Source organism: Micrasema longulum, unplaced genomic scaffold (assembly GCF_059751315.1).
Source record: "Micrasema longulum isolate JH-2025_06_02 unplaced genomic scaffold, ASM5975131v1 h1tg000605l, whole genome shotgun sequence".
Taxonomy (NCBI): Eukaryota; Metazoa; Arthropoda; class Insecta; order Trichoptera; family Brachycentridae; genus Micrasema; species Micrasema longulum.
In genome coordinates, this window is record NW_028277801.1 from 568384 (window position 1) to 595017 (window position 26634).

General features: G+C 32.4%; 1 protein-coding gene across 1 annotated transcript in view; it reads right to left on the bottom strand.

Annotated features, from left to right (window-relative positions):
• Positions 1-3802: 3802 nt before the first annotated feature.
• Positions 3803-26634, bottom strand: part of LOC148280227 (uncharacterized) — a 32289-nt gene continuing 9457 nt past the window's right edge. The window contains exon 4 of the mRNA XM_088228716.1: positions 3803-4652. Coding sequence (XP_088084842.1) covers positions 4359-4652 — 294 coding nt within the window. The 3' untranslated portion in view covers positions 3803-4358. The remainder of the gene's footprint in view (positions 4653-26634) is intronic.

Sequence of the window (26634 nt, forward strand, 5' to 3'; positions counted from 1 at the left end):
CTTTAAAAGGACACAACACGGCATAGTTGAATTCAAATCAGGAGTTGCGTACTGAGCGACGTCTACAAAGAAACTAATGGGTCAAAACGTAAACCTACTCATTTATGCGTAGTTTAGTCGCCTTCTGTTTATGTGCGCATGCGGTTTCTGGACTATTCTTAATTCTATGGATTTAGTATTCAAAATCTAGATTTATATTTTCTATGTAGAGTTGATACAAAAGTGGATACAGACATATGTTTATTCAGTAAAATATTTCAGCTCCGAAATTCGTAGGATTTCTCGAAGCCATTCTCTGTTATGTCATTTTGTCATCTATTTGATTACCTACAACCCTCGATGAGGGCGAATTTGCACGATAATAATCCCCTTTCTAATAAATTGAGGTCAAGTAAGATTTGTTTTATTGCCGATTATTCGATTATCAGCAAATGGCGATAGGATTCCAGAAATCAATTGGATGACGTTTAATAAATCCGATAGTATTATGAATGATCTAGAAATTTAATTAATTTCAACGTTTCGTTGATTATTGAATACACAGTACGTGCAGTATAAAGAAATACCCGGGAAATTTTCATTGATTTAATTTCATGTACATATATGTTAACAACTGCAGCTAGGGATTAGAATCAAAATACTGAATCGAATAATGAGCATTAGCATTATTAATTGGTAATAAAATATTATGATGAACATGAGCGTATGTTTGAAATTGCTAAATTTAATACTCGCTGTCCGCCTCGAGGGGTAATGGTGAGCGCGTCTCTAGAGGTCTCGGGTTCGATAACTGACATTGTTGACATGAAATATTTATTTAAAAATGTGTTTTTACCCCCAGAGTAATAATGCGCCAAGCTATAGAGGAGCCCAAACGTAGGAAAACCATTCCATGACTATTGGGTATTAAGTAAGCTACAGTTCGCAGCAAAACAATGAGCCGTACTCAGGCCGAGAATTGCCAAATGGATATTAATTAGCATTGTAAATACTCTGACATATGTACCTGTGTATTTATTATTAATTCGCCTATATTTATTTTATAAAATTGAAAATACATGTTTGTGTTTACTTTTTTTATTTATTTATTCATTTTATTCACAATATACCTAACTCCATGGAAACAAAGTCCTGTATTGAGTTTGTTTGTTTGTCCGTCACATATCCGAAACGGCGAGTCGTAGCGGCCTGAAATTCGGACATGTCATTTTAGATGCAATTTCAATATTTTCGAGTAAAATTTGAATCAACCTCTACTCGATAAAAGCTCAAACTTTATATGGATGTCTAGTGCGGCCCCGATATACTGCCCGTAATCAACTGACATTATCAACAGTAAACACACTTTCATTCACAAATTTATCTCCTAAATTGAGAAAAAATTGTATCTGAAGTAAATATGTTGATATAAGGAAAGTTTTTAAGGAACATAATACACATGTCGGGACAATAAATGACAAAAATTAATGTGAATCATGAGAAAATATTCGAAATCAATTACCTGTGAAAACTGACTCCTTTAACACCTTTGACGCTCCTACTGCTGCAACCAAACATACTGCAATTCACCATTGTCAATTTTTATTTATTAAAACATAAATATCCAAGTTATTTACAAACAAAGCCAAGCACACCGACAAAAGCATCCGATCGAACCGTCATGTTTATGTTGTCAAACAAAACAAAATGGCCACTAATTGGTTGCTAACCAACATCGCTTGCGTTCTATGAAACATAGTGATAGGGCTTCTCTATAAGTTCACGCATTATTACTCTAAGGTTTTTACACTAGAGTGTTTATAGTTCACCTGAAGCATGAGACTGATAATCTTACCTTCATGTAACAAAAATGATTCAGATACTCTGAAATTGGTGTATAAATGCATCATTGGGTGCGGAAATATAATGATGCTGATGAATACTCGGTACTTGGTCAAAACCATAAGCTCATTATGCTACTTGAATATTTCCAGTTCTCCTAAATGGATACAAATCCTGTCTTCTTACTTAACCCCAAAACACTTCTGAGTTTCGGGAATAAATGCTTGAGAACATAGAATTTAGAATAGTCCAGAAATCGCATACGCGCATCAAACTGAAGGCGACTAGACTACTCATAAATTAGTAGTTTTACGTTTTGACCATTAGTTCCTTTGTAGACGTCGCTCAGTATACAACTTCAGATTTTAATTTAACCATGCCGTGTTGTGTCCTTTTAAAGTGTAGAAATACTGCTGGGATCTTAAAGAAACAGGATGCAATCACATTTCATGTGTAATTATCAAATTAATGAGTTTATCACTAATGCATTACTTAAAAATTGAATTATTTTTCCATCTGTCAGATTGTCGAAAAAACAAAATAGAGATTTCGTTAGTATTGCCAGGGTAGTAAATTTGTCTACCCTACTAGGACTCACGGATTAGAAGTCCGAGGTTCGAACCCCCCTCTACCCCAACTTGATTTTCATTTTCTAATAGTGAGTTATTTACAACTCGTTGAAAATGGCACTAAAATTGAAATATTTGGGTAAATAATAAGAACGAAAATATTTCCATTATTTAAAAAAAATGGGTTGAAGTAATATGGATGTTCAAATATGAGTAGAATAGTGAATGTTTTACAGTGTGTAAAGTAGCCACTTAAACCAGCCAATGACAGGTCATAGGCCCTGTAAATGCCTAGACTTCTATATTAACTGAAAAATTCACAACAGACGTTTCGTTTGGTAGGCGTCTGCCGGCAGAGTGATAAAAAGTTTCTAGTGAGCGCACTCCCATAGCAATGTACAGGCCGGGTGACAGTCACGTCACGCTGGAACTTTTTGTCACTGTATTGTCATGTCGCCACAGTGAGCGCACTCTCATATATCTCCATAGCACTTGACTCTGTGACAAAAAGTCACGGTGACTTTTTGATCAGGGCTCTAAGACGACAATTCTAATCATGACAAGCTTTGTGTTCGGTGAAACATAGGGACGGGGTGATAGTGCTCGCTGGCGATAGGGTCTCCTGGAGGCGTCTGGTGATGTCTACATGCTCCACTTAAGAGCGAATGAGGAAAAGAATAAGTAAAAAATCTGAAAAATTGGTTTTATAACCAGAAAAGGGCACCGATAAGGAAGTTTCAGAAGATTTTTTATATTTTTTTATTTGTTAATAAACTATTACTATCAAATTTATCCAAATATTAAAAAAATATAATAGAGGTGAGGGGTTTCAGACTCCCCAAAACAAAAATCCAGGCCACTCAAAACAATTTGTATCTCAAAGAACTTAAGATGTTTAGCGAGTTGCCAACGAGATTAGGGATGCTGGGTCTGTAGCATCGTTTCGTGGGATGGCAATGACTTTTGTTAAAAACAATCATCCATATATATATATATATATATGTTTATTAGTTAAGGTATAACTAGATGTTCAAATTTTATTTGAACAACTATTTTAAATAAATAAAAACATATACATCAGCGCTATGATTTTTTTAGGATTCGTAATTTTGAAATTAGTCCGCGTGCGACATCACAAGTTCTCTTCGGTGAGTTTTGCTGGTTGCTGAATTGGCTCCGCGTAAACCGGAAATCTGTCATAACACTCTTTCATTGGTTGATTTGGAAGAACTGTAAGAACTGAACTGTATATATTGTTCTATGTAAAATCAATGTAATAAATAAATTTTCAAATTAAAAAAAAAAAAAAACTAGCGACGTCGTTCTATGAAGCTCGTTTTTTATTAAAATATATTTTTTAATTTATTTAATATATTTTCAAGATACTTTGTCGTTCAATTTAATGCTCTAATTTTTACCGCGAATAAGATTTTTTATTATTTATATCCAATTTCCCGTAGCACTGAACTTCCTTATTCAATTTAAGGAGAGAGGACTAAAAATCCTTAAAGAAAAAAAAGCTCATCGACTTTTTGGGGAGGTGTATTTAATATTGTGGTAGTGAAAGGTAAATCTCATTAAGTACAAATTTATAGAAAAATGACTTTATATAACTAAATTCCATACTTTTCAAAAAGGAGAGAAAGAAAGAAGGGTTTAAGGAAGAGATAGAAAAATACTGAAAAAAAATTGCTGTAAAATATACCTATTTGATAGTAAATGGTAGACCATTCTACAGTCAACCGTATGGACGGTATATGGATCTTGAAAATAAATAATAAAAATATCGAAAAAATATTGTTTCATTACGTACGTTAAAAATATTTTTTTAAAGAGTCCTATTAGACTTAGAATACGACTGTTCCTTTGCCAAGCCTTAAAATAAAACTAAGATAGTGCTTCATGTATTAATTTTATCATAAAAGATTTATTTACGCGGTAAATTAATGTCAAATATTTCTTCTCCATCTAATTTGCGTTTTGATTTTGGTTGGGTCTTTGGTCTTCTAGAACCAATCGCACATCCATGGTGGCGTTTCTCCATCGTCTCCAAATGGTGGCGTGGTCACTCCATAAAGCGTAGGCGGTAACGGCGTAGCCACACACGACCGTCACCATCAGGGCGTCTGTCAAACCTTCGGCCAGGGCCCTCGAAAGGCCCAAGACCCCTCCCTGGTCCATGAAGTAGCGGGATCCCATGATGCAGCAGACCACCATGGCCGTTGTCAAGATGGAGAGCATCGAGAAGAAAAGGCAGTCAGTCTGAAAGGAAAAACAAATACGTTAAAAAAGTTAAAATTAAGAAACATAGATTTCGTTGACTTAGATATGAAATTTGTTTTTGACTAATTTTTCGCATCTGAATCCAAAAATGACTCCAATTTTTGTCTATCTCTTTTTAAGATACAGGAACCCCTTATTGTTGCAAGTCATACAAAATGTGTATAGGTACAAAAAAAATAAAGGAAAAAATAACCACGTAATATACAGTTGAAATATAGTCGAACCTGCGCTGCTATTCTTATTCGCATTCGCGGCCGTAGAAAACACTTTTATATCGCGTATTTATCTACAAAATAAGCGAGATAAAAGTGTTTTCTACGGCCGCGAGAGCGTTTGGAATATCACCTCTGGTTTTAAGAGAGCCCAAGGGACTGGGACATTTTTCTCTTATTAAGAGGTTATGTTCTCTATGCTTTTTTTTCTGAGGTCTACAAACATAATCAGGCTTCCTATTCCTAACATATTATGTATGTACTATTATGCGCATATGTTTAGGAGGTACAAAAAAACGAAAGTAGATACTTGAAATATGTATTAATTCATTTACCTAATGAAGAGGTACATAAAGAGATACACATAAATACATACACCATACAAATTGTACTGAGGCTCGGTAAATTTTACAAATGTTTTATTAAAAAAAAAATATTTCGGAATTTCCACAAAACCAAGCTTTGTTAAAGAACTCGGTTACAGGACCTCTACTCACATGTTTTATACGTGTATGATTCATATCATTAATTGTAGTGCTTTCGCACTTATAGATTACGCAGATAGGGTATAGTCTGCTTTGTTTCCCGGCCGATAATTTTGCAACACTTTTCTTTACCTATAAGATCAAACACTGACGGGTCGCTTTCAGTCAGCCGGTGTTCTTTTAAATAGTAAACTCGACTATATCAAATGTGTCAGGCATATTACAGATGATGCATTCAAAATGTTTATTTGTCACTAGAGTCACCAAAATGTTTAAATATATAAATACCATAAAATTTTTATTATTTTAAATTTTAATGAAGTACGGAACGCGGACTAAATTTTTGGGGTCATTCATTGGCTGGATTCGATCATATGATGTCATGATGACAAGTCGGTTGAACATTCCGAGTTATATACAGATAGTACAGAAGTTAAGTATACCATCTCGATATGTACAGATGAAGATGGCGTTCATAATAAGGGGCGAATTTTCCTCGAAACGTTTCGCGCGAATTCATTCGCGCGTTAGCGAGATGCTAGGCGCCAATACATCGCGCCCACAGGCATCGCGCTAATTCTAAATACGCGCGTATATCGCGTGCATTTCGCCAGACTCTCGACTCGCGCTTGATTCGCGGTTACGTATTACGCACGAGAGAATCGCGGCGGATTCGCCCTTTCTGGGCCTCGACTATGATGGGAAGATAAAGACGTCATACCTTCTCCTTGACGGTATAGTTGAAGACAAATTCCCTCTAGCGATTGTAAAGATATACTACCGACCCCCCACCTTCAAGTTTTGGGTAGGTACATCGATATGAAACAAGGGGAAGCGTACGTCACGGTACACATATGTATGCTCTTAAATGATATAGCTTCAGTATGACGTCATAGTTGAAGATAAAAGTCTCCCGACCGGCTATAAAGGTACACTACCGATACCTCCACCATCGAGTTTTGATGTAAGTACATCGGTTTATACCGACGGGTCTAGAACCCCCCGATAGGTTTATCTACGCATTAAAAGTGTCATTAATTTTGTTCCACCTAGTCATTTTTCCTTTAATCATGATTTTTAAAAATTTTAATCGTTTTGAGGTCGGCACTTTTTTTCTTTAAAGCTTATTAAAAATATGAGAGAGAAATAAGTAAATTTTGTAGTCGAATTAATTTCCGACACAACTGTCACTTTAATGAAACAAACGCCTAGATGTAAAAATAATGTTGCTAGGTTCTGTACTATTAACAAATAAGAATATCTAGGCGTTAGAAAGTGACCACTCTAAAAAAATAATTAAGTTTTTCTATTTTTTCCATCTGTTTTATTATCTTTCCGAGTAGTAGTCGGTCGGTAGATACATACAGACGATCGTTAAGCGTACCGTCTTGGTGATTTCCAAAAGTCATACAAAATTCATAATAAAACGAGCATTTTTTGCATGAATTGGGATTTATTGGAGTTTATAATTGCTTTAAAGTGAGCACTTTTTATTACAGAAGCCTATTTAAACTATAAATGAGAAATATATTAAATGTTAATGACGTAAGGAACGATGACTAATTGTTTGCGGTCATTCCATTGGCTTGTTTCAATCATATGATATTGATATGACAAGTAGGTAGAACTTACCGAGGTAAGATACAGATAGTAGAGAAGTTAAGTATACCGTCTCGATATATACAGATGAAGACAGCGATCATACTCGAGGCACAGGACAAGCTCTACGTGTCGACCAGGGAGCGGACGTGAAATGATGACGATGCTTACATATTATTTTAAGTTTGTTGTGTAAGGCATTGGCAAGCAATATTATTTATTTATTCTCTGGAATATTTTTTGGGATTTAATTGTATGCCTCTGTAAAATCAAGAATTCCGCATTACTTTCAAAGTTCTCATTCTCTGTTTAAATATCTAGTTAATAAATACATCATTTATTCAATATCTGTGCGTATTCGTATTAAGGATCGCTAAAGTTACAGGAAATATCTAGACCATAGGGTAGATAGTAGATACGTAGAACTATCAAATGGTTGAATCACACGGAATAGGAAACTGGACTATAATCTGAACTAATTTTGACTCACAAAATTCTATAGGGTCGTCTAGAACAACTTATTTTGAAGAAATTATTTTACAGCAAGGCTCCATGTTTTTTTTATTTAATGTCTGAACTTTGAAATATTCCGTCTTTTACTAGTGGTAACACGATGTTACATCACCGTGTGCAAAGGGGTTATTTACCACAGTCTTTTAAGAGTTAATGATATTCCTGGAAAAATTCTGAAAAGTTTTTTTCCAGAGTTAAGTCCGTTTTCTGTCCCGTGGTGTTCTTTCTGAGGGTCGCTGCTGGATCTAGCATTCCACCCACGCGTATATGCTTCACTGGACAATTTAATACAAGCTGTAAGAGGGTTTATAAACTGATTCAAGAACTACTATCGATTCAACTCACATCCTACACAATAAGTACTAAAGATGCATGTTAGCTTAATACACTAATTTTTTGAACAGTGGATAGTAATGCACGAGAAGTAGGTAGATACTTTAAAAGCGATTTTCGTGTTTTGTTATTTCATTTTTTTTTCTATTGCGTTGGCTTTTGTTTTGTAGATTCCATGTTTTAATATTAAAATCAAACACTGATTCGAGTCTACTAATTTAATTTATTTCAAAAACTTAAAAATATTATCAATCCAAAACACAAATACAAATACCTAAATAAACTTGTCGGTCTCGTAGTGTAATGGTCAGCGTATTTGCCTACCATGCAAGAGATCTCGGGTTCGATTCCCGACATGGTTAACATGAAATACTTATTTAAAAAGGTGTTTTTACGCTAGAGTCCAAGTCCCTAGACTGGTACCTGAAGCGTATGACCAATACCATTCCTTTTTGTAACAAAAATGATCAAGATTTTTAAGAGTTTAAATAATTTAAAATACGAGTACATGAGAAAAAAATACAAACATACGATATATAAAGAAAAAACATAAAACAATATTACATTCGTACTAATTAAAATTTAATGTAGTTTGTACACGTTTTTTTTTGTAGTTTTATAAAGCAGTTCAGAACACCTTTAAATCAATATTTTACGCTCGCTCTGCCGGTAATCTAACCCAGGACCTCGAGACTAGCAGGTGAACGCGTCAACCACCACACAATGAGACGGACTTATCTCGACTCGATTTTGTTATTCAGGAATTTTGATTCAGAGCTGCCATCGAGTCGAAAACACTTGTCTAGGGTTCTGATTCTATCTCATACACAGAACTGTATTCTTTATCCGCTCGGACATAGTGATTCGCAATTACTCAGAATAATTTGGATATCTTACTTTTATTGTTTATTTTACTTAAATAACATGTAATTTACTTTTCAGACGCAAATAAATAACAACATTTTCGAAATCTATACATCTATATTCTCTGGCATTTCTATGATATCCATAGATAATAATTGCCGCCATCTGGATTATGGCTAAGGTGAGGATTATCTCCGGCCCTTACGATGGCGATCGATGGCGAAGGTTTAATTAAAGGCCCCAAATGGCGGCTGCGAACTTGTTACCATAGAACTTAAATAGTTGGATAGTTATTCCACATTTTGATTAATACTTTTGGAAGGTGTCTAAATTGAATTCTGACAAATAATCCCAAGTTTACCTTGTTCAAGTATAAGTTAGATTCCACAATAATTAATACATTTCTCTTTGTAAACGATCCTAACGCCAAAATCAATAAGGTTATTTAACAATTTTCATACAAACAATGTTTTGTATTTTATACGGTGTAGTTTCCACAATCAACGAATACTTTATAAAGGTTGATTCAAAATTCACGCGAGAAGTATTTCGATAGGAAACACAGCTTTTTAATTAAGAATCGTACATTTTTTATTGATTCATAAAGTATATGGGTCATGTATTAAATAGCACATCGGATAAATGGCCTTGACGGCTTTGAAGGCACATACGCCATCTTTTATCGAAATTTTCTTTGAACGTTTTGCGTAAATGTACCTGAATTTCGTTGACACAGCGCTCAATTTTCGCATTCAAGGCGTAAGTAGTCCTGATCTTGTTGGCATAAACTTTAGACATAGAATTAAGAATAGTCCAGAAACCGCATACTCACATCAAACAGAAGGCGACTAAATTACTCATAAATGAGTAGGTTTACGCTTTGACCAATTAGTTTCTTTGTAGACGTCGTTCAGTACACAAATTCCGATTTGAGTTCAACTATGCCGTGTTCGTCGTTAAAAAGTGTAGAAATACTGCTGGGATCAACAAGAAACAGGATGGTATCACATTTCATGTGTAAGCAGCGAATGCATGTGTGAGTAGCAAATGCATTACAACTTTTTTATTATTTTTCCACTTGTCAGATTGTCAAAGAAAACAGAATGGACATTTTGTTAGTGTTGCCAGGTTAGTTTTTTTTTTACGCTACTTTTTATTAATAAGAATATCAAATATTATTTAAAATAACATAAAAATATCCGTTTTATGTGAAATAAATTTGTTTTTTATTTGAAGTTAAAAGTTAATTAATTCAATTACTCTTATTAAATGACCCTTTACTTATTTACTTTGTTGTGTCAATCAATGTTTTTGCGTGTACAATAAAATTTTAGAGAAATTAACAAATCGCTTTTTAAAAAATATATCTTACATTCGTGTTGTGTCATTTTAAAGTGTAGAAATACTTCTGGGATCTTAAAGAAACAGGATGTGATCACATTTCATGTGTAATTAGCAAACGAATGTGTAAGTAGCAAATGCATTGTTTAAAAATTTAATTATTTTTCCATCTGTCAGATTGTCGAAAAAACAAAATGGAGATTTCGTTAGTATTGCCAGGGTAGTAAATTTGTTTAAGCTACTTTGCTCATCTAATGAAATTAGACCTTGGATTAAACAACGCCGTGGGGGACATTTGAACGACAATTATCTTTAAAACAATAAATATTATTTAACATGATATAAATATATTCGCTATACTAGATTAAATTCCCTTTTTTATGTACCAACTTGTAAAAACAATTATACCTCGAATTCATTCATTAGACGCACCTGTAGAAATTATAACGGACTCAGTATTGATGTAGACATTTTTAACTGCACGTTGCATTTGTACAGAAAATTTCTTCATGGGGTCGATTATTTGGGATAGTTGCTGAATGTACATCTTGAGTGGTTTATGCTATGCATATGTGCCGCATGTAATGTATATGTTTGTGTATGTTTTATATGTGCGTTCATGTGTGTGCGTGGATGGCTCGGAGTGTACATTCGGTATTTTTATTTATTTTAATTTATTACCTCCATGGAAAACGCAAATGTCAACAACGATCTTTTTTTCACTTAAAATTCTTATTTATTTTTTGTCACATTTAATGTTTATATCTTTTTAATTTATGAAAACTTAATTGGTCTTTTAATGTTAAAAAATTGTTGTTTTTAATACTGATTTTGTATGACTGTATGTTTCCTAAATAAAATAAAATAAATAAAATAAATAAATAAATAAAAATATCCGTTTTATGTAAAATAAAATTTGTTTTATATTTTAAGTTTAAAGTTCATTAATTCAATTACTCTTATTAAATGACCCTTTACTTATTTACTTTGTTGTGTCAATCAATGTTTCCGCTTGTACAGTAAAATTTTAGAGAAATTAACAAATTGCTTTTTAAAATATATGTCTTACATTAGAATATTATTGCGACCGTTAACATTACCCAAAACATCTAATTAAGTTGAATTGACCAAACCGTTTTAGTTATATTTCAATTTTTGCAGCAGTTCTATACACTATTTGACGTTTAATCATCAGTGTGGCCATTATATGAATCAAAGTCTCTTCACTTTAAAATAATGAAAATCTTCAAATTAATCACTCTTAAAGGAGTAGAGAAGATTCATGATTGATCCTAGTTATGCAGAAAGCAGCCAGTCCACAATTTTGAGAAGATGAGATATTGATGTTATCGGGTGCTGTAAGATCAATTCCATGTTCTGCTAAAAACAGCCAGACCGCTTTCATTCAAAAAACTGTTTTAATCACCTTCTGAAAATGGTGTCAATCATAATGGCATTTCTCAATTTGCAGAAAACACCCACAGCACTAGAAAAATCTTATGGCACTTTAAACATTATTAAAACTGGTCAAATACATTATAAGATTCTTGTTTGTAATATTAAAAAAAAACGTATGTATTCATTGTTTATTATTTGTTAAAGTCAAAAACATTCTAATTAATATGTTGATTTGATAATTCACTCTTTTCACAAAAGTGCTATTATCTCAGTTTTACTTTTTTATGGCTGCTTTCTGTTTTACTACGTTCAATTGAGAAAAGTGAAACTGAGATAATAGCATCTTAGTGAAAAGAGTGAATTTTTTTAATCTACTCACTAGGTACTTTAACAAATGATAAACAATGAATACATTAGTTTTTTTATATATTACAAACAAGAATCTTATTACGTAATTGACCAGTTTTAATGATTTTTTAATTACCGTGAGATTTTTCTAGTGCTGCGGCTGTTTTTTGCAAATTGAGAAATGCCATTTTCGTGATCGACACCATTTTCAGGTGGTGATTAATACAGTTTTTTTTGTGTAAGCAGTCTGTTTTTTTAAGCAGAACATAGAATTGACTTTACTGCACCCGATAACATCAAAATCTCCTAGAGAGTGATACATTTGAAGAATTTTATTATTTTAAAGTGACGAGATTTTGATTCACTTAATGGCCACACTCATGATTAAACGTCAAATAATGTATAAAAATGCTGCCAAAACGGAAATACAATTAATTCGGTTTGGTCAATTCACTTAATTAAGTGTTTTGGGTAATGCTCAAGGGCGCAATAATGTTCTAAATGAAAATCATTATGTTTGATTTAACGTGTTCATATTTTTGACGTTTAATCATCAGTTTTGCCATTATGTGAAGCAAAGTTTGGTCACTTTGAAAGAATATTTTTTTTTAATTAATCACTCTCTAGGGGTAGAGAAGATCTAGAATACCATCCCTGGAAGATCGCGAGTCGATAATCTTTGAGACGGAAATCGTTTTTTTTACATGTTTATACATTAGTATTTGACGTCATATTATTTACCCACACATTTTAATTTTAAGACCATTTTCTATAATTTGCAATTAAGTTGTGGCAGAAAAAAGAAAATCGATTTTTCGTGAGATTTGAACCTTGGACATTTGAAGGAATTGATATTTATTTATTATTTATTTATTATCATTATATAACATACACAAAATTATAATTTATACAAAGTTGCTTTGACTGCATAACTAGGGCTATTTACCCCGTTCTAAGACAGTCAAAAAATATAAAAACTAGTAATCTATATATAGAAACAGTGATAAAGATAGAGGACAAAGTGAAAAACAAAGTAAAAAATATAGTAAAAACACAATAAAAATGTAGTAAAAACATAGTAAAAATGTAGTAAAAAACGAAGCAAAAACATAATAAAAACAAAGTAATTTAGCTATACTAATACTGTAGACCTGAATAATTGTGAAGTGTCAGCTGAGGATGTCAGAATCGCTCTAAGTAAACTTGGTAATGGTAAATGTATTGGTCCAGATGGTATTCCTGAAATACTACTATCAAATTGTAAATCTAGTCTTGCCAAGCCTCTGTCTTTACTGTTTAATATGTCTTTAACAACGAGTGTATTTCCTGATATTTGGAAAATTTCTATAATAAGACCGATATTCAAATCTGGTGATAAATCTAACGTAACTAACTATAGACCCATTTCAATGATATCTCCTGTACCTAAACTATTCGAATCAATTATTACAAAAAAAATAACACCTATATTTAAAAATGTGCTGATTGAGGAGCAGCATGGATTTAGGACAGCCAAATCAACGACGACCAATTTGCTTTCTTTTACTGATACTATTTTTACAGCGTTCGAGAATAATCTTCAAGCTGATGTACTGTATACAGACTTCTCCAAGGCCTTTGACAAAGTTGATCACAACATTTTATGTGCTAAACTTCGTGCTGTAGGCATTAGAGATCCCTTTTTATCGTTTTTAAAATCCTACCTCTCACATAGAAAACAAAGTGTAAAAATCAATAACTTCATATCAAATAGCTTCCTAGTAACTTCTGGTGTACCACAGGGTGCCCACTTGGCCCCTCTTCTATTTAATCTGTTTGTTAATGATGCTGCTAATGTTTTTTCTTTTACAAAATTCTGGCTTTTTGCTGACGATAACAAGATACTTAAGCTAATTAAAAATATTGATGACTGTGTCAGACTCCAAGAAGACATAAATGCATTTCATACTTGGTGCAAAACTAATAACATGGAACTTAACATCGATAAATGCAAAATTATTTCATACCATAAATGTAAACATCCTTTTATTTTTGATTATAAACTTAATGGCCAAGTTCTTTCGATTGTCACCTCTATAAGAGATCTTGGAGTGATCCTAGATAATAAACTAACTTTTCTGGAACACTTTGATAATATAGTAAACAGATCCTTAAAAATTTTAGGCTTTATTAATAGAACTACGTCTGATTTCCAAAGTATGCTTACACTTAAAACACTTTATTGCTCTTTAGTTCGCCCTATTCTTGAATATGCATCTGTAATCTGGTCCCCTCATTATGCTGTTCATATCAAGCGCCTTGAATCAGTTCAACATCGTTTTATAAGAAAAATTGCATGGAAGATGGGATTGGAAAGAGGAGACTATTCATATTCTGATATGGAGAGGTTTTTAAGCATATCAAGTCTTGAAAAACGCAGATGCATTGCAGATATAATCTGCATGTATAAAATTATGAACTGTCTCATTGATGCCCCTGAAATTTTGCAAAAGATTCTTTTTAACGTTCCCACCCGTAGACTAAGAAATAATGAAATGCTTTTCCTCGGTCACTACAGGACCAATTATGGTGCACAGTCGCCTTTGCCCAGAATGATCAGGCGGGTGAACGATCATCAAGATCTTGATTATTATGGTGTAAGGATGTCTTTCTTTACAAATCAGCTAAAGAATCTGTATAGTTAGCCTATGCTTTTTACTTAATCTAAAAAATCTATCATCTGTCTTTGCTGCTTATTTCTGTTCCTTATATTTTTTTATTCCTTTGTAAAAATTTCTTTTAATTGTAATGTTTATAATGGACTTTGTCCGTAAATAAATAAATAAATAAATAAATAAATAAATAATAAATGTAGTGAAAACATACTAAAAAACATTAAAAATATAAAAATATATACATATAAACATATTTTAAAACTCAGAAATTGCGAAACAAAAACAGAATACATAGTAAGAAACATATTTAAAGTCATAGTAAAAAAAATATGGATGTGTATAACAAAAAGCATATTTAAAAAAAAACAAAGCAAAACACCGAGTAGAAAGAGAAAAAAAACATATTAAAACTAAAGCAAAAGATGTAATGTATCATTATACATTTTCAACGGAAGTGAAACTTTAAATAGTATGGAAGCTTAGGCTTTTACAGAGCTTAAGATCTGCCTATAATCATAGCATTACTACGGGGCCACAACCCGGTTTCTGAGAAGATAATATTAAGGTCCGTCTATCACTTTGAATGTGTCTCGGAACAATGTCGTAAAAATTAGTAGAGTTCCGGGACAGAAAAATAATGGATTTCCACTTGTAAACGGCCGTTCACCAGAACGCGCGGAATCCACATAGAATAAAACAGCAAAATAAAAGAAAAAAGAAAAAAAACCTAACAATTTGTGCAAATGATACTATCCTAGGCTCTAAGTGCACTTTGTGAAGTTTAAATCCACGGATTTCAACATTTAATATTTAAGGTACTTTTGACGTTATAGATGTCCGCCATTTTGTCCAAAATCCATTATAACTTTGCACACCACAGACTATCATATTGTTTTAGCAAGATAATATCCTATGTTGAATGTAACGTAAGTGGCTTTAATAAGTAATCCCGGATCAAAAAGGATTAGAAAATGCATTTTAACTAAGTGAGATTCATGTATTACAACAAAGATGGAGAACGTTTTAGAGAAGGGAAAATAGTGCCCTGTGATTGAACCATAGAATTAAGAATAGTCCAAAATCCGCATACGAGCATCAAACAGGAGGCGACTAAACTACTCATAAATGAGTAAATTTACGTTTGGACCGTTGTAGACGTAGCTCAGTACGCAACTCCCGATTTGAATTCAACTATGCCGTGTTGTGTCCTTTTAAAGTGTACAAATACTGCTAAGATCTTAAAGAAACATGATGGGATCACATTTCATGTGTAATAAGCAAATAAATGTGTAAGTAGCAAATGCATTACTTAAAAATTAATTTATTTTTCCATCTGTCAGATTGTCGAAGAAATCAAAAGTGACATTTCGTTAGTGTTGCTAGGGTAGTAAATTTTTTTACCCTACTTTGCTCATCTAATGAGAGAACTAATGAAAATTGGACTTCGGATTAAACAACTCTGTGGTAGACATTTGACCGACATTATCTTTAAAACATCAAATATTATTGAACGTGATATAAAAATATCCGTTTTACGTAAAATAAAATTTGTTTTAAATTTCAAGTTCAAAGTTCATTAATCCAATTACTATTTTTAAATGACCCATTATTTATCTACTCTTTTGTGTCAATCAATATTTCCGCGTGCACAATAAAATTTTAGAGAAATTTACAAATTGCTTTTTTTTTTACCTAACATTTGTGTTGTGATTATATTTTTTCCCATCGAGCAACGTTACGCGGCGACATCACAAATGCGCGCGGTGAAAGTGGGGCATAGTGGGGAGATTTTTGGACACCGTCCGATGTATTCAAATATGATTCTACGCTCTTTCTGGACTATTCTTAATTCTATGGTTTGAACATATATATCGATATTATTATTCTTTCAGTCAAAGGCCTATCCTGGCCATACGGCGTTTCTGCTTCACACGAACAATGCAAAAGGTCCATTTTTCGTATGATTTCTTCTAGTATCTTCGCGTATTAACTCTCATCTGCTAATTGGGAAGTTTAATTTTCTTGATATTTTGATGCCGTTATGAATAGACGTTAATACAAAAACACGAATCCAAAATTATTTTTTCAATAAACATAATTATAGTATTAACAAATTACAACAGAGATAGATAACATTTTAGAGAGTGGAATATGAAAGTCTAGGGCGTCTAGGCATTTACAAGGCTTATGATCAGTATTTGGCTGATTAAGTGGCCACTTTACACACACCATACACGTTACATTCACCATTTTGCCTATGTTTGAACATCCAGATTTCTTCGATTCTTCCATCAGTTGATTTAAATGAAGTAAAAGAGCCATAACCTTTATTTATGCAAGTGAGATTCATCTAATTGAATTATTTCACCTACATACTAGGCAACGCCTAAAAACGTTTTTTTTAAAATTTCTCTTCTTGTTCATGGACCAGGTGGATTTATCAACAATATTTTGAGTTTATCCAAATTTTGGTAGATAAATACTGGATTCAACTCCCTAAGAGGCTGTTTATATTGTGTGTAAAAATTTGTACAAACTGAAAATATTGTAGATTAAATAAATCTTTCTTTGTATTTGTTGAATAACTAAATACCATAAATAAATAAACTCCTTATAAAATATCATAAATCCCTTACGTAAATTGAATAAAATAGGATTTTTAGATGGTATTTAAGTCATAATTCAATATGAAAACCTATTTCTGTTCACCTTATCTGATGGGAAAATTTTCAATATTGAAAAATCAAAAGTCGAACAACGATGCCACGACCCTCATTGAATTTTTCAAAAGCGTCATCATACGTTGCCGCTGATAAAGTAACTTTATAAGGACATATATTTACATATTTGTGTATGTAATTTTTCTCCTAAATGTAAACATTTGGGTTGATAAGGACATAAATGATAAGGACACCTATTTTACTTTTTTTTTCAATTAACAGTGATCGATAATAGTTCGTTTATACTGACCAAAAATTCGCTAATGTAAAATTTCGCTACGTAATTTTGTTTGTAGAATGTCATACTACAAACTTCAGTCTAACTCCAGTACCTTGTCGAAATCTTCCTAAATAATTTCGTGGAAATGGTTAGTGAATTCAAAGCCCGGTAATAGCCATTTTTCATATTTTATGAATTCATAATCGTAACGCTAAAAGGTATTCCGGATTTCTTTATTTTCATTAGTTAGACTTTATCGAGTATTCTGGACACTTTGCTCTTAAAAAGAAGATTATTTAAGAATAACGAGGAAATACAAATACGAAATATTACTCAAGTATAATTTATTACTTTAGTACCATTCAAAGAAGAAAATTTAAATGCATTAAAATAAAGCGAAAACAAACGGGTTTTTAGAAACTTATTTTATTTTTTATGTTCCTACTTTTTTCAGACTTTTTACAATGTTTGAGTTTTTAGCTTTATCAACATATTGCCGTGATGGAAGATATTTTATAGAAGGAAACGTAATGAAATGTATTTATTCTAGATAATTGTACAAACATAAATTAAACAACTAATAAGGTGTTTTTGGTATAAGTGGCCTACACACTGTGTAACATTCACCATTCTACCTAGTAAAATAAGTATACAAAATTGGGAAATTGTTTTCAGGCGTTGCCTAGTAGGTAATTGGTTCTGTCGGATGAATCTTACCCGCATGATAAAGGTTTTAGCTCTTTTACTTCACAAAAGTCAATAGATGGAAGAATTGAGGAAATGTGGATGTTGAAACATGGGCAGAATAGTGAATGTGAATAGTGAATCTTACCCGCATGATAAAGGTTTCAGCTCTTTTACTTCACAAAAGTCAATAGATGGAAGAATTGAGGAAATGTGGATGTTGAAACACGGGCTGAATAGTGAATGTTTCACAGCTTGTAAAGTGGCCACTTAAACCAGCCAATGACAGGTCATAAGCCCTCTAAATGTCTTGACTCCCATATTCCCTTCTCAAAAATGTTTTCCCTCTCTGTTGCAACAAATTTATAAGTCTAATAACAAGTAAAAAATCCAATGAACTTCTTTATTATGATCTATTTAAATTATAAAAGAGAGGAGCTAGATTACGATACTTCTTGCAGCTACAGAGCGCATAGACGGTAAGAAATTCATTACGTTTAATTTGACAATAAAATTTAAAATAAATAATAAAAAGTATATTGAACTAACTAGTAACTGACCAACTAACTAGTTGAGTATACCTTGATAAAGAAGCTTGTATAGCTTTGAAACCGGTCGATAGAAAAAAATAAGCCGTTAAAAACAAAGTTGTTTCAATTTATATTATTACAATTAATGACCACAAAGTAAATGCTTCAAATATAAAATTTATATAAATAATGTGTTCACCAATTATATAAAGTAATACGTTTATTATTTCACATATATTTTTTTTTAAATCTCTCGCTACACTATTTATATGGGCAGTTATTTTTATTCAAAATTTGTTTTACATTTTCAGTCGTTTATATTTAGCATTAAATATTTTTGGAGCGATTGCATTATATTTTTTTTTTTACCAAAGGAGGTTGATACAAGTGGGACAATACAGTTCAATTATGTTGCTATGCGAGTGTATATTTTGTTGAGGGTAAAGGAAAGTTTACAGTCCATGAAAACTCCGAGTTCCCTAAAAGACCTGACTAATCTCTGTTCATTATTACAAGAATTTCCAAGTAAACAAACCAGCCGCGTGATACCCGACGGAGAATAGCCCTTTTCACACATATCATCTTAATCTAAACGGCACTTTAAAATTACAGTCGATTGACTTTTATTAGATTCGCGAGTACCTATTTAAATGTGATAATATTCATCTATTTCGTTTTTTTTTAAATAATTCCATAGTAAATGACTTTAGTAAAAATATCAATTAAAACGTCTTGGTTTATACATTATTAAAACAATAGAGAAATATAAACGTTCTTATAATTTACTCAAAGAAATTAATTTTGATGAAATTTTAAACAAGATTTTTTTATTCTTCTATTTATTTTTTAACTATTTTTTATTGATTATTTTGTTTATTTTAAATATATATTATAAAGTAATGCCTAGTAGGAGAAGACCCGTGCTATGGCAGACTAACATGGATGTTTATTTATATATCTCCATATACATATACACACAGACCCTTATAAACATTCATACACATACACACATACATACACGTACATACACACATACACGTACATACACCCTTATACATGCATATATACATACAAATATGTATACATACACATACACATACATATATATCCACTTATTTTGGATGTGGATATATACACATACATATATATCCACATGTATTCATGCTAATTGTTATAAATAAGGCCACATTTATTATGCCACCTAGATTTTTACCGTGGTGTGAAATAGGCCATTAATGCGATATCACGCAGTGGGCTCGTGGTTTGCACTTGCACAGCGGTCCAGTCTCCATGAATGTACAGTATACATAAGTTAATGTTTTCGATTTTGTAATCAAAGGAGATAGATTTTTTAAATCTTTAAAAATACATTATTTTATATTTTTAAATACTTAATTCTAGGCTGCTGGCTTTGCACCACATATTAAATATAATTGTAAGACAAACTTTAATCGTGAAGAAACGTACGTAATACATCTCCATTAGTTTAGAGATCTCCCAGAAGTGATGCAGATGCATTTTACCTCCACACTTGGTGAACCGCTCGATCAAGTTTAGGTGTCGGATTCAAATCCCAGGAGATTTCAAAACTAACTCGTAGTAGGTACTAAAACTGCCCCAAATTTCAGATGCACCGTTTTGTAACATCAGTTTCAATTATTTTAACGGTAAAGAAAATTGAAAATTTAACAGTAATATGAGTTCAGCTTAAAATACTAAATAGGCAAAGAATCAAGAATAGTCCAGTAGCTCAATCACAAATAACTATCAACGTGCTGATAAGCGACGTAATAACAATTTAAGGTACTACTTGCAAACCTGGCAAAATCCAAAATCTAAAAAAAGTGAGATATTAACTTAAAATTATTCAGAATACAATTTTTTACAATAATTATAACATTCAGTTAAAAATACGGCTCTCTCTGTAAGAACTTGAGATTTAAATTATCGGGAGTATTGCAAACATGGCAACCTCTACTCGAGTGTTGCAAATTTGGAATGTATAAAATGAAATTTATTATTTCGCGACTGTTTTTTGACATTATCATGCTTATGTCCTCACTCCTTATGTATAAAATATTTACTGATTTAAAAAAAATTGAAGTTTAAAAAAAAGTTGAAATAAGGTATTGGATTAGTTTTTTGTGATTTGCTCAAAATAAAGAAAGATGGATTTTGCCGGGTTTGCAAAAAGTACCCTCAATATTTCACCATGGTTGTTTATCGTATTCGCGATCACAATGGAACATCCGCGAAACCCGAATATTAAATGTCAAAATATTTACGTTTCGCTACGTATAATCCTGCTGCGCAATCACATATTTGAATTTCACCGGTGTAAATATGGAAATTATTCCATAACTGCTATTTTTATTTATTTATTATTTATCATGCTATTCATTGCATTTAGCCGGCAGTTGGCAAGCCAAATGTCAAGAAAAGTAGTTGCCATAGAAATTGTAATTTAATTTTCACGTTTTTGTATTAGATACTCCCTACTTTTTGGCAAATGCAATATGTTGTATTATGTTTTATAATAAACGCCGATTTTTCGCCAATAAACTACATTTATTTACGAGGCAAACAAAAAATAAACCGACACGAGTGTTGACTTATGACTGCGATAACTTAAGCATGTTCATTGTTATCGCTCAAACGCTTGGCATGTTTTTAAGCAAGTTGATAGTTATTTGTGATTGAGCTACTGGTATGTTTATTAAGAAGTTTGAACTGCCCATTAGATGTGAAATTCAAGTATGTATTAAGAGGGATATGTTGTAAAATTTGTTGGGGGATATTTTGTAAAATTTGTCTATAAATTGTTTAACATTGTTACTCAATATTTGCGAAAAATATGCAATTGACCACAATATACAATGCCAAAAAGTCTGCCGTACTTATATTTAAACATAAGAGGTCATTTTCTGAATTCGTGTACCCATCACCACCTGTATTTCTGGACAACAACAGTTTAACGGTAACTGCAAAACTCAAGTATCTAGGGAACATACTGACTGATGATTGTAAAGATGATCAGGACATAGAGAGACAGAGAAGAGCCATCAATGTGAGCGCTTCTATGCTAGCAAGACGCTTCTTTCAATGCAGTGACGAAGTGAAAAAAATCATCTCTACATCGTATTTCACGTCCATGTATTCAGCGTAACTATGGAAGAATTATACGCAAGCAGCATATAATAAATGAAGGGTCACGTATAATAATTCATACAGGCAATTATTCGGACTGCTTAGATATTGCAGTGCCTCCGAAATGTTTACAGCTGGACGGGTAAACACCTTCGCTGCCCTACTTCACCAAAGAGCCTGGGGCCTATGGGAACGCCTGAAAAGCTCTAATAACGCGCTTCTCTAAGCCACTGCAGGGTGGATCCATTCACCGTTGTTCGAGCGATGGCGGGATATGCTTAGACCAGCATAAGTGCTTCCCATATAAACATTTTATCTTGTGTTTTTAATAAATTTGTTCTATGTTTATGTTTATATGGTAGAATTGGCTCTGCACTATGTAGCCATTTTACTGGAATAAAAAAAAGTATTTGACGGTGTTTTCCCTAATGTATTTTAAGCTTCAAATACATTATAAGCGATCCCCTTACGAGTAAAAAAATAGCTGGTGAACCCCTCCTTCAGGACCAGCTTTTGCCTTGATTGGGGGGTCGCGGTCATGAGCAATACAAAAGTTAAGGATCTAGAGAGGAGGTAGAGCAAGATTTCTTTATCCTTTGCCCCCATAGAATAGGATGGCAGGTTTCATGCCTTTTATTTATTTTTCATTATTTTATCAACTGTGTATATTTTTTACGCAAAATTAATTTTATTTTTGTTTATCTTGGGCCCGCGACCCATAGGTTGAAAAACACTAATTTAGTCAAATGTATCTCACTCGCGTCAATAAAAGTGTTTGCTCTTTAACTTTAAAAGATGGACGAATAGAGAAATATTACATACTATGAATACCGATAAAAACATGTGAAATGGATTTAGAAAAATTGATTGTGTTTTAAATATTAATATATAAAATTAATGGAATTGTTAAAAAACACGTATTTACAAAAACGCAACATGTTTGACCTTGACAAATGTGACGTCAAGATTTGTGACGATGTTCTATTTAAATTTAAATGAACACAAACAAACTTCAAAATTTAACCTATTCGTGACGTATGAGGGGCGTGGCCAATAAATTTAAAAGTCAAAAGTTCTGTAAATGCGTGGACTTCCACATTTACTTCCCTGACATTCTACATGCAAAGGGCCTCGGGTTCGATTCCCCACATGGTTGACATGAAATATTTATTTAGAAATGTGTTTTGACAATATAACATTTTATAATTCCTGGACTGGTACCTGAAGCATAAGACTGATCATCTTGATAATGTAACAAAAATGATTAAGATACGCGGCGATTGGTGTATCAAACCAGTGGCCTATTACTATTCGGCGTGGAAAGGTAATTCTGATGTGAATGCTCTATATCTCCATTGTAATCTGTTGATCTTAATAACTCCCATGGGTAGAAATCCAGTCTTATCTACAAACTAAAACTATTGTTTCAATTTTATATTTGAAGTACTTACTTTGGGTTATTCATTGTAATAAAATAAATAAAACAACTTTTTTTTTAATCACCAATTTTTTATTTATTTATTTTTAAAAAATCCACCGACCGGTTTCAAAGCAAACAAGCTTCTTCGTCAAGGTTTACGTGACTAGTTACGTAAAACTTGACAAAGAAGCTTGTTTGTTTTGAAAACGGTAGGTAGAAAAAAAATTGTGGTTAAAAACGAAGTGGTTTCATATATTTTATTATAAAAGTATTGTGTTTTTTTAATATTTTTTTATCTAGCTGTGTCCAGAGAATTTTTACATTACTAATTATACATTACATTTTAGTATTTCCCCTTTGCCAAGGATCCTCAGAACAATAAACAAAATCTTCCACCTAAAGATGACACTTTCCATGACTGCCTAAAATTTAGGCAAAAATTTGAGGCAAATCTTGGCGCTGGATCATGTCATGATACCCAATGATATTGAAATACATTCTAAGATTATACATTTGTATAATAAATGCCTATTTATTAGGGCTCTCAAAAGCCTGTTGATTGGCATAGAAACTATGTATATAACAAAAATTGACCTTACAGTACAATTTGCCGTTTGAATAACCAGTTTCAGCCCCTTGAAAACTCTATTCAAATATCTATTCCCATTCATCCTGTTTTCTGAATGCGAACTCAAGCACTTCCCTTCTTACAATTCCTACATAGCTGCTCATTCCCTCGGGAACTTATTCAGGAATACACATCAATATGTCCATATCCATTTGTCAGGTTCAAATAGGCGATGAACAAACTTATTGCCTTTAGACGGGTGGGTAATGCATAACCCTCCCCCGATATACGTCTACATTATCATTTGAAATTTCATCCAAATATATTATATTAGATGTGATCAGTTGTTTCCGTTTTTTTTTTTAATTAAAAAAAAATCATCATTCGAAAGGACATTGTCCGCTCTACAAGATGTTGGTGTTAGTGCATAGTTTTAAGGCGCATTTATTTATTATTTGTTTATTTATAAATCATTGCACATACATATACAATTTTTACCAGGTAATCTATATAAACTAGAGCATTTGAACATTAATATGGACTGTAGGTTAGTCTCTTTGTAACATGGTTCAGCTTGTTCTAAGATGGAGATTAAGTTTTCAGATTAAAGAGACGAACTTTCCCCTTATTGATCCATTTGATTGTAAAAAAACAAAGTTTAAAATGCGCGTCTTAAAACATACTTTTTTGTCATATACTTAGTTTCAATAATAAAGTCTTATTTTATCTTATTTTATTTTATTTTATTATATTTTATTATATTTTATCTATTTTTTTAATATTTTTATTTTCGACACTTGACACTTGTGCAATATTTACACACATGTCCACCCTCATTCCAATATAACACCCACCCTCTCACTCACTTACACTCACACAAACACACTAGTATGTATTGTACGTGTATTTAATGTATTTCTGTGGATATCTATCATTGGTTTTATTTATTTTTATTTTTATTATTATTTTTTTTTAAAGAAATATTTGCGTTCTTATGATTTACCCAAATATTTAATTTTGAGGGCCATTTTCAACGAGTTGTAAATAACTCACTATTAGAAAATGGAATCAAGTTGGGGTAGAGTGGGATTCGAACCACGGACCTTTGGTCTGTGAGTCCGAGACACTAGCCACGGGACCACAACCCGATTTAAATTCTATTAATATTCGATTAATATTCTCTGTATATTTTATTTGTTGTATTTTTGTTACATGTATTACTGTTGATATCCCCAATAAATAAAATAAAAAATAAAAATAAAAAAAATAAAATAGTTATACACCAATATTGGAAGTTCATCATTAGAATAAATAAATTAACTACATCTAAATATATATTAAAGGCAACGTTTGCTCGTGTGTCCTCGATAGACAAAATAACTACTGGACCAATTTACGTGCGGGTTTTTTTTAAATGATGAGCTTTGCCTGTACATATTTATTGCTCTTAAAATCTTCAATCTGGAATGGAAAAATAATTAAATTTTTAAGTCATGTATTTGCCACTTACACATTCATATGCTAATTACTATGAAATGTGATCCCATCCTGTTTTTTAAAGGTCCTAGCAGTATTTCTACACTTTAAAAGGACACAACACGGCATAGTTGAATTCAAATCAGGAGTTGTGTACTGAGCGACGTCTACAAAGAAACAAATGGGTCAAAACGTAAAATTACTCATTTATGAGTAGTTTAGTCGCCTCCTGTTTGATGCTCGTATGCGGTTTCTGGACTACTCTTAATTCTATGATCTATGGTTTTATTTAAGAAAACCAAATATGTTTCCATGGTGACGTTAAAGCATCATGAACCAAAGTTTTGTAAGTATACTTACTAACGTTTTATCTTAAGAGGACACGTGGTCTGACTTTTCTTAATACAAACGTAATCCCGTATTTTCTCCCTAGAATACGGCTCTAGAGTAGTGATTTTTTTTACACACTATAGATATTTACCATGGCGTGTCATTATTATTTTTTTGGGAACTAGAACCATCCAAAAACCCATAAAAGCACCCAGTTTTATCTGCTCTCTTTGGGTGCGCGGTATACGAATATGATTACTATTTTTGGAAAACGCAAAGAGGAACGAAAAAGACAATTTCTTTTGATACTCTGTCTAAAAAAATACAAGCATTTCGATAGCATTCAGCTAACTTTCATCCTTGTTTTTACCAATGAGGAAAATCAGTGCTACGGATTACCAGTTAATCATCCATGTTTCTTAGATTCTTTCATTTGTTGATTTAAGTAAAATAAAAGAGCTGAAACATTTATTGTCGTGATGAGATTTATCTGATCAAACTATTTCACATGCTAGTCAACACAAAAAATTCTTCTTAAATCAGTTTGTTTTATGTGATGTTGATCTTAATGACTCCCTTGGGAGTGAAATCCAGTATTTTTTCTACAAACATTTAGAAAAACTTAAAATATCGTGGAGTTAATTCGTTAAAATTTTTTTTGAGCATTAACACGTAAGCAAAAAGTTATTAATGTGCATCTTTCGAAAATGCATAATAGTGTGCTATACCTAAATATCTACAAATACTCCGAGCGTAAGGTACGAGTATGTATGTACAGTAGAACTCCAACTATCCGAACTCCGACTATCCGAATGAGTTTCAAAATTTCAGAAGAAAAAAATTAAGACGGAAACGTTCTGCGATTCGCAAAATAACGATTTGGCTGCCAGAAAATGGATGATGACAGTCAAACAGCTTACTTTGAACGAGATGTTCAGCAAGCAATGACTTTCATTTATTGTACGGTACGTACATACTGTACTAATGTACAGCACTTATTATTACGCTTTACATGCAAAAGTGTTGCCTTTTTATTTAATTTAATAAAAGATAAGTAATCATAAAATTATATCCTTTTTGCCGAAAAAATCTAATTGTCTAAATTTTTTACTATCCGAA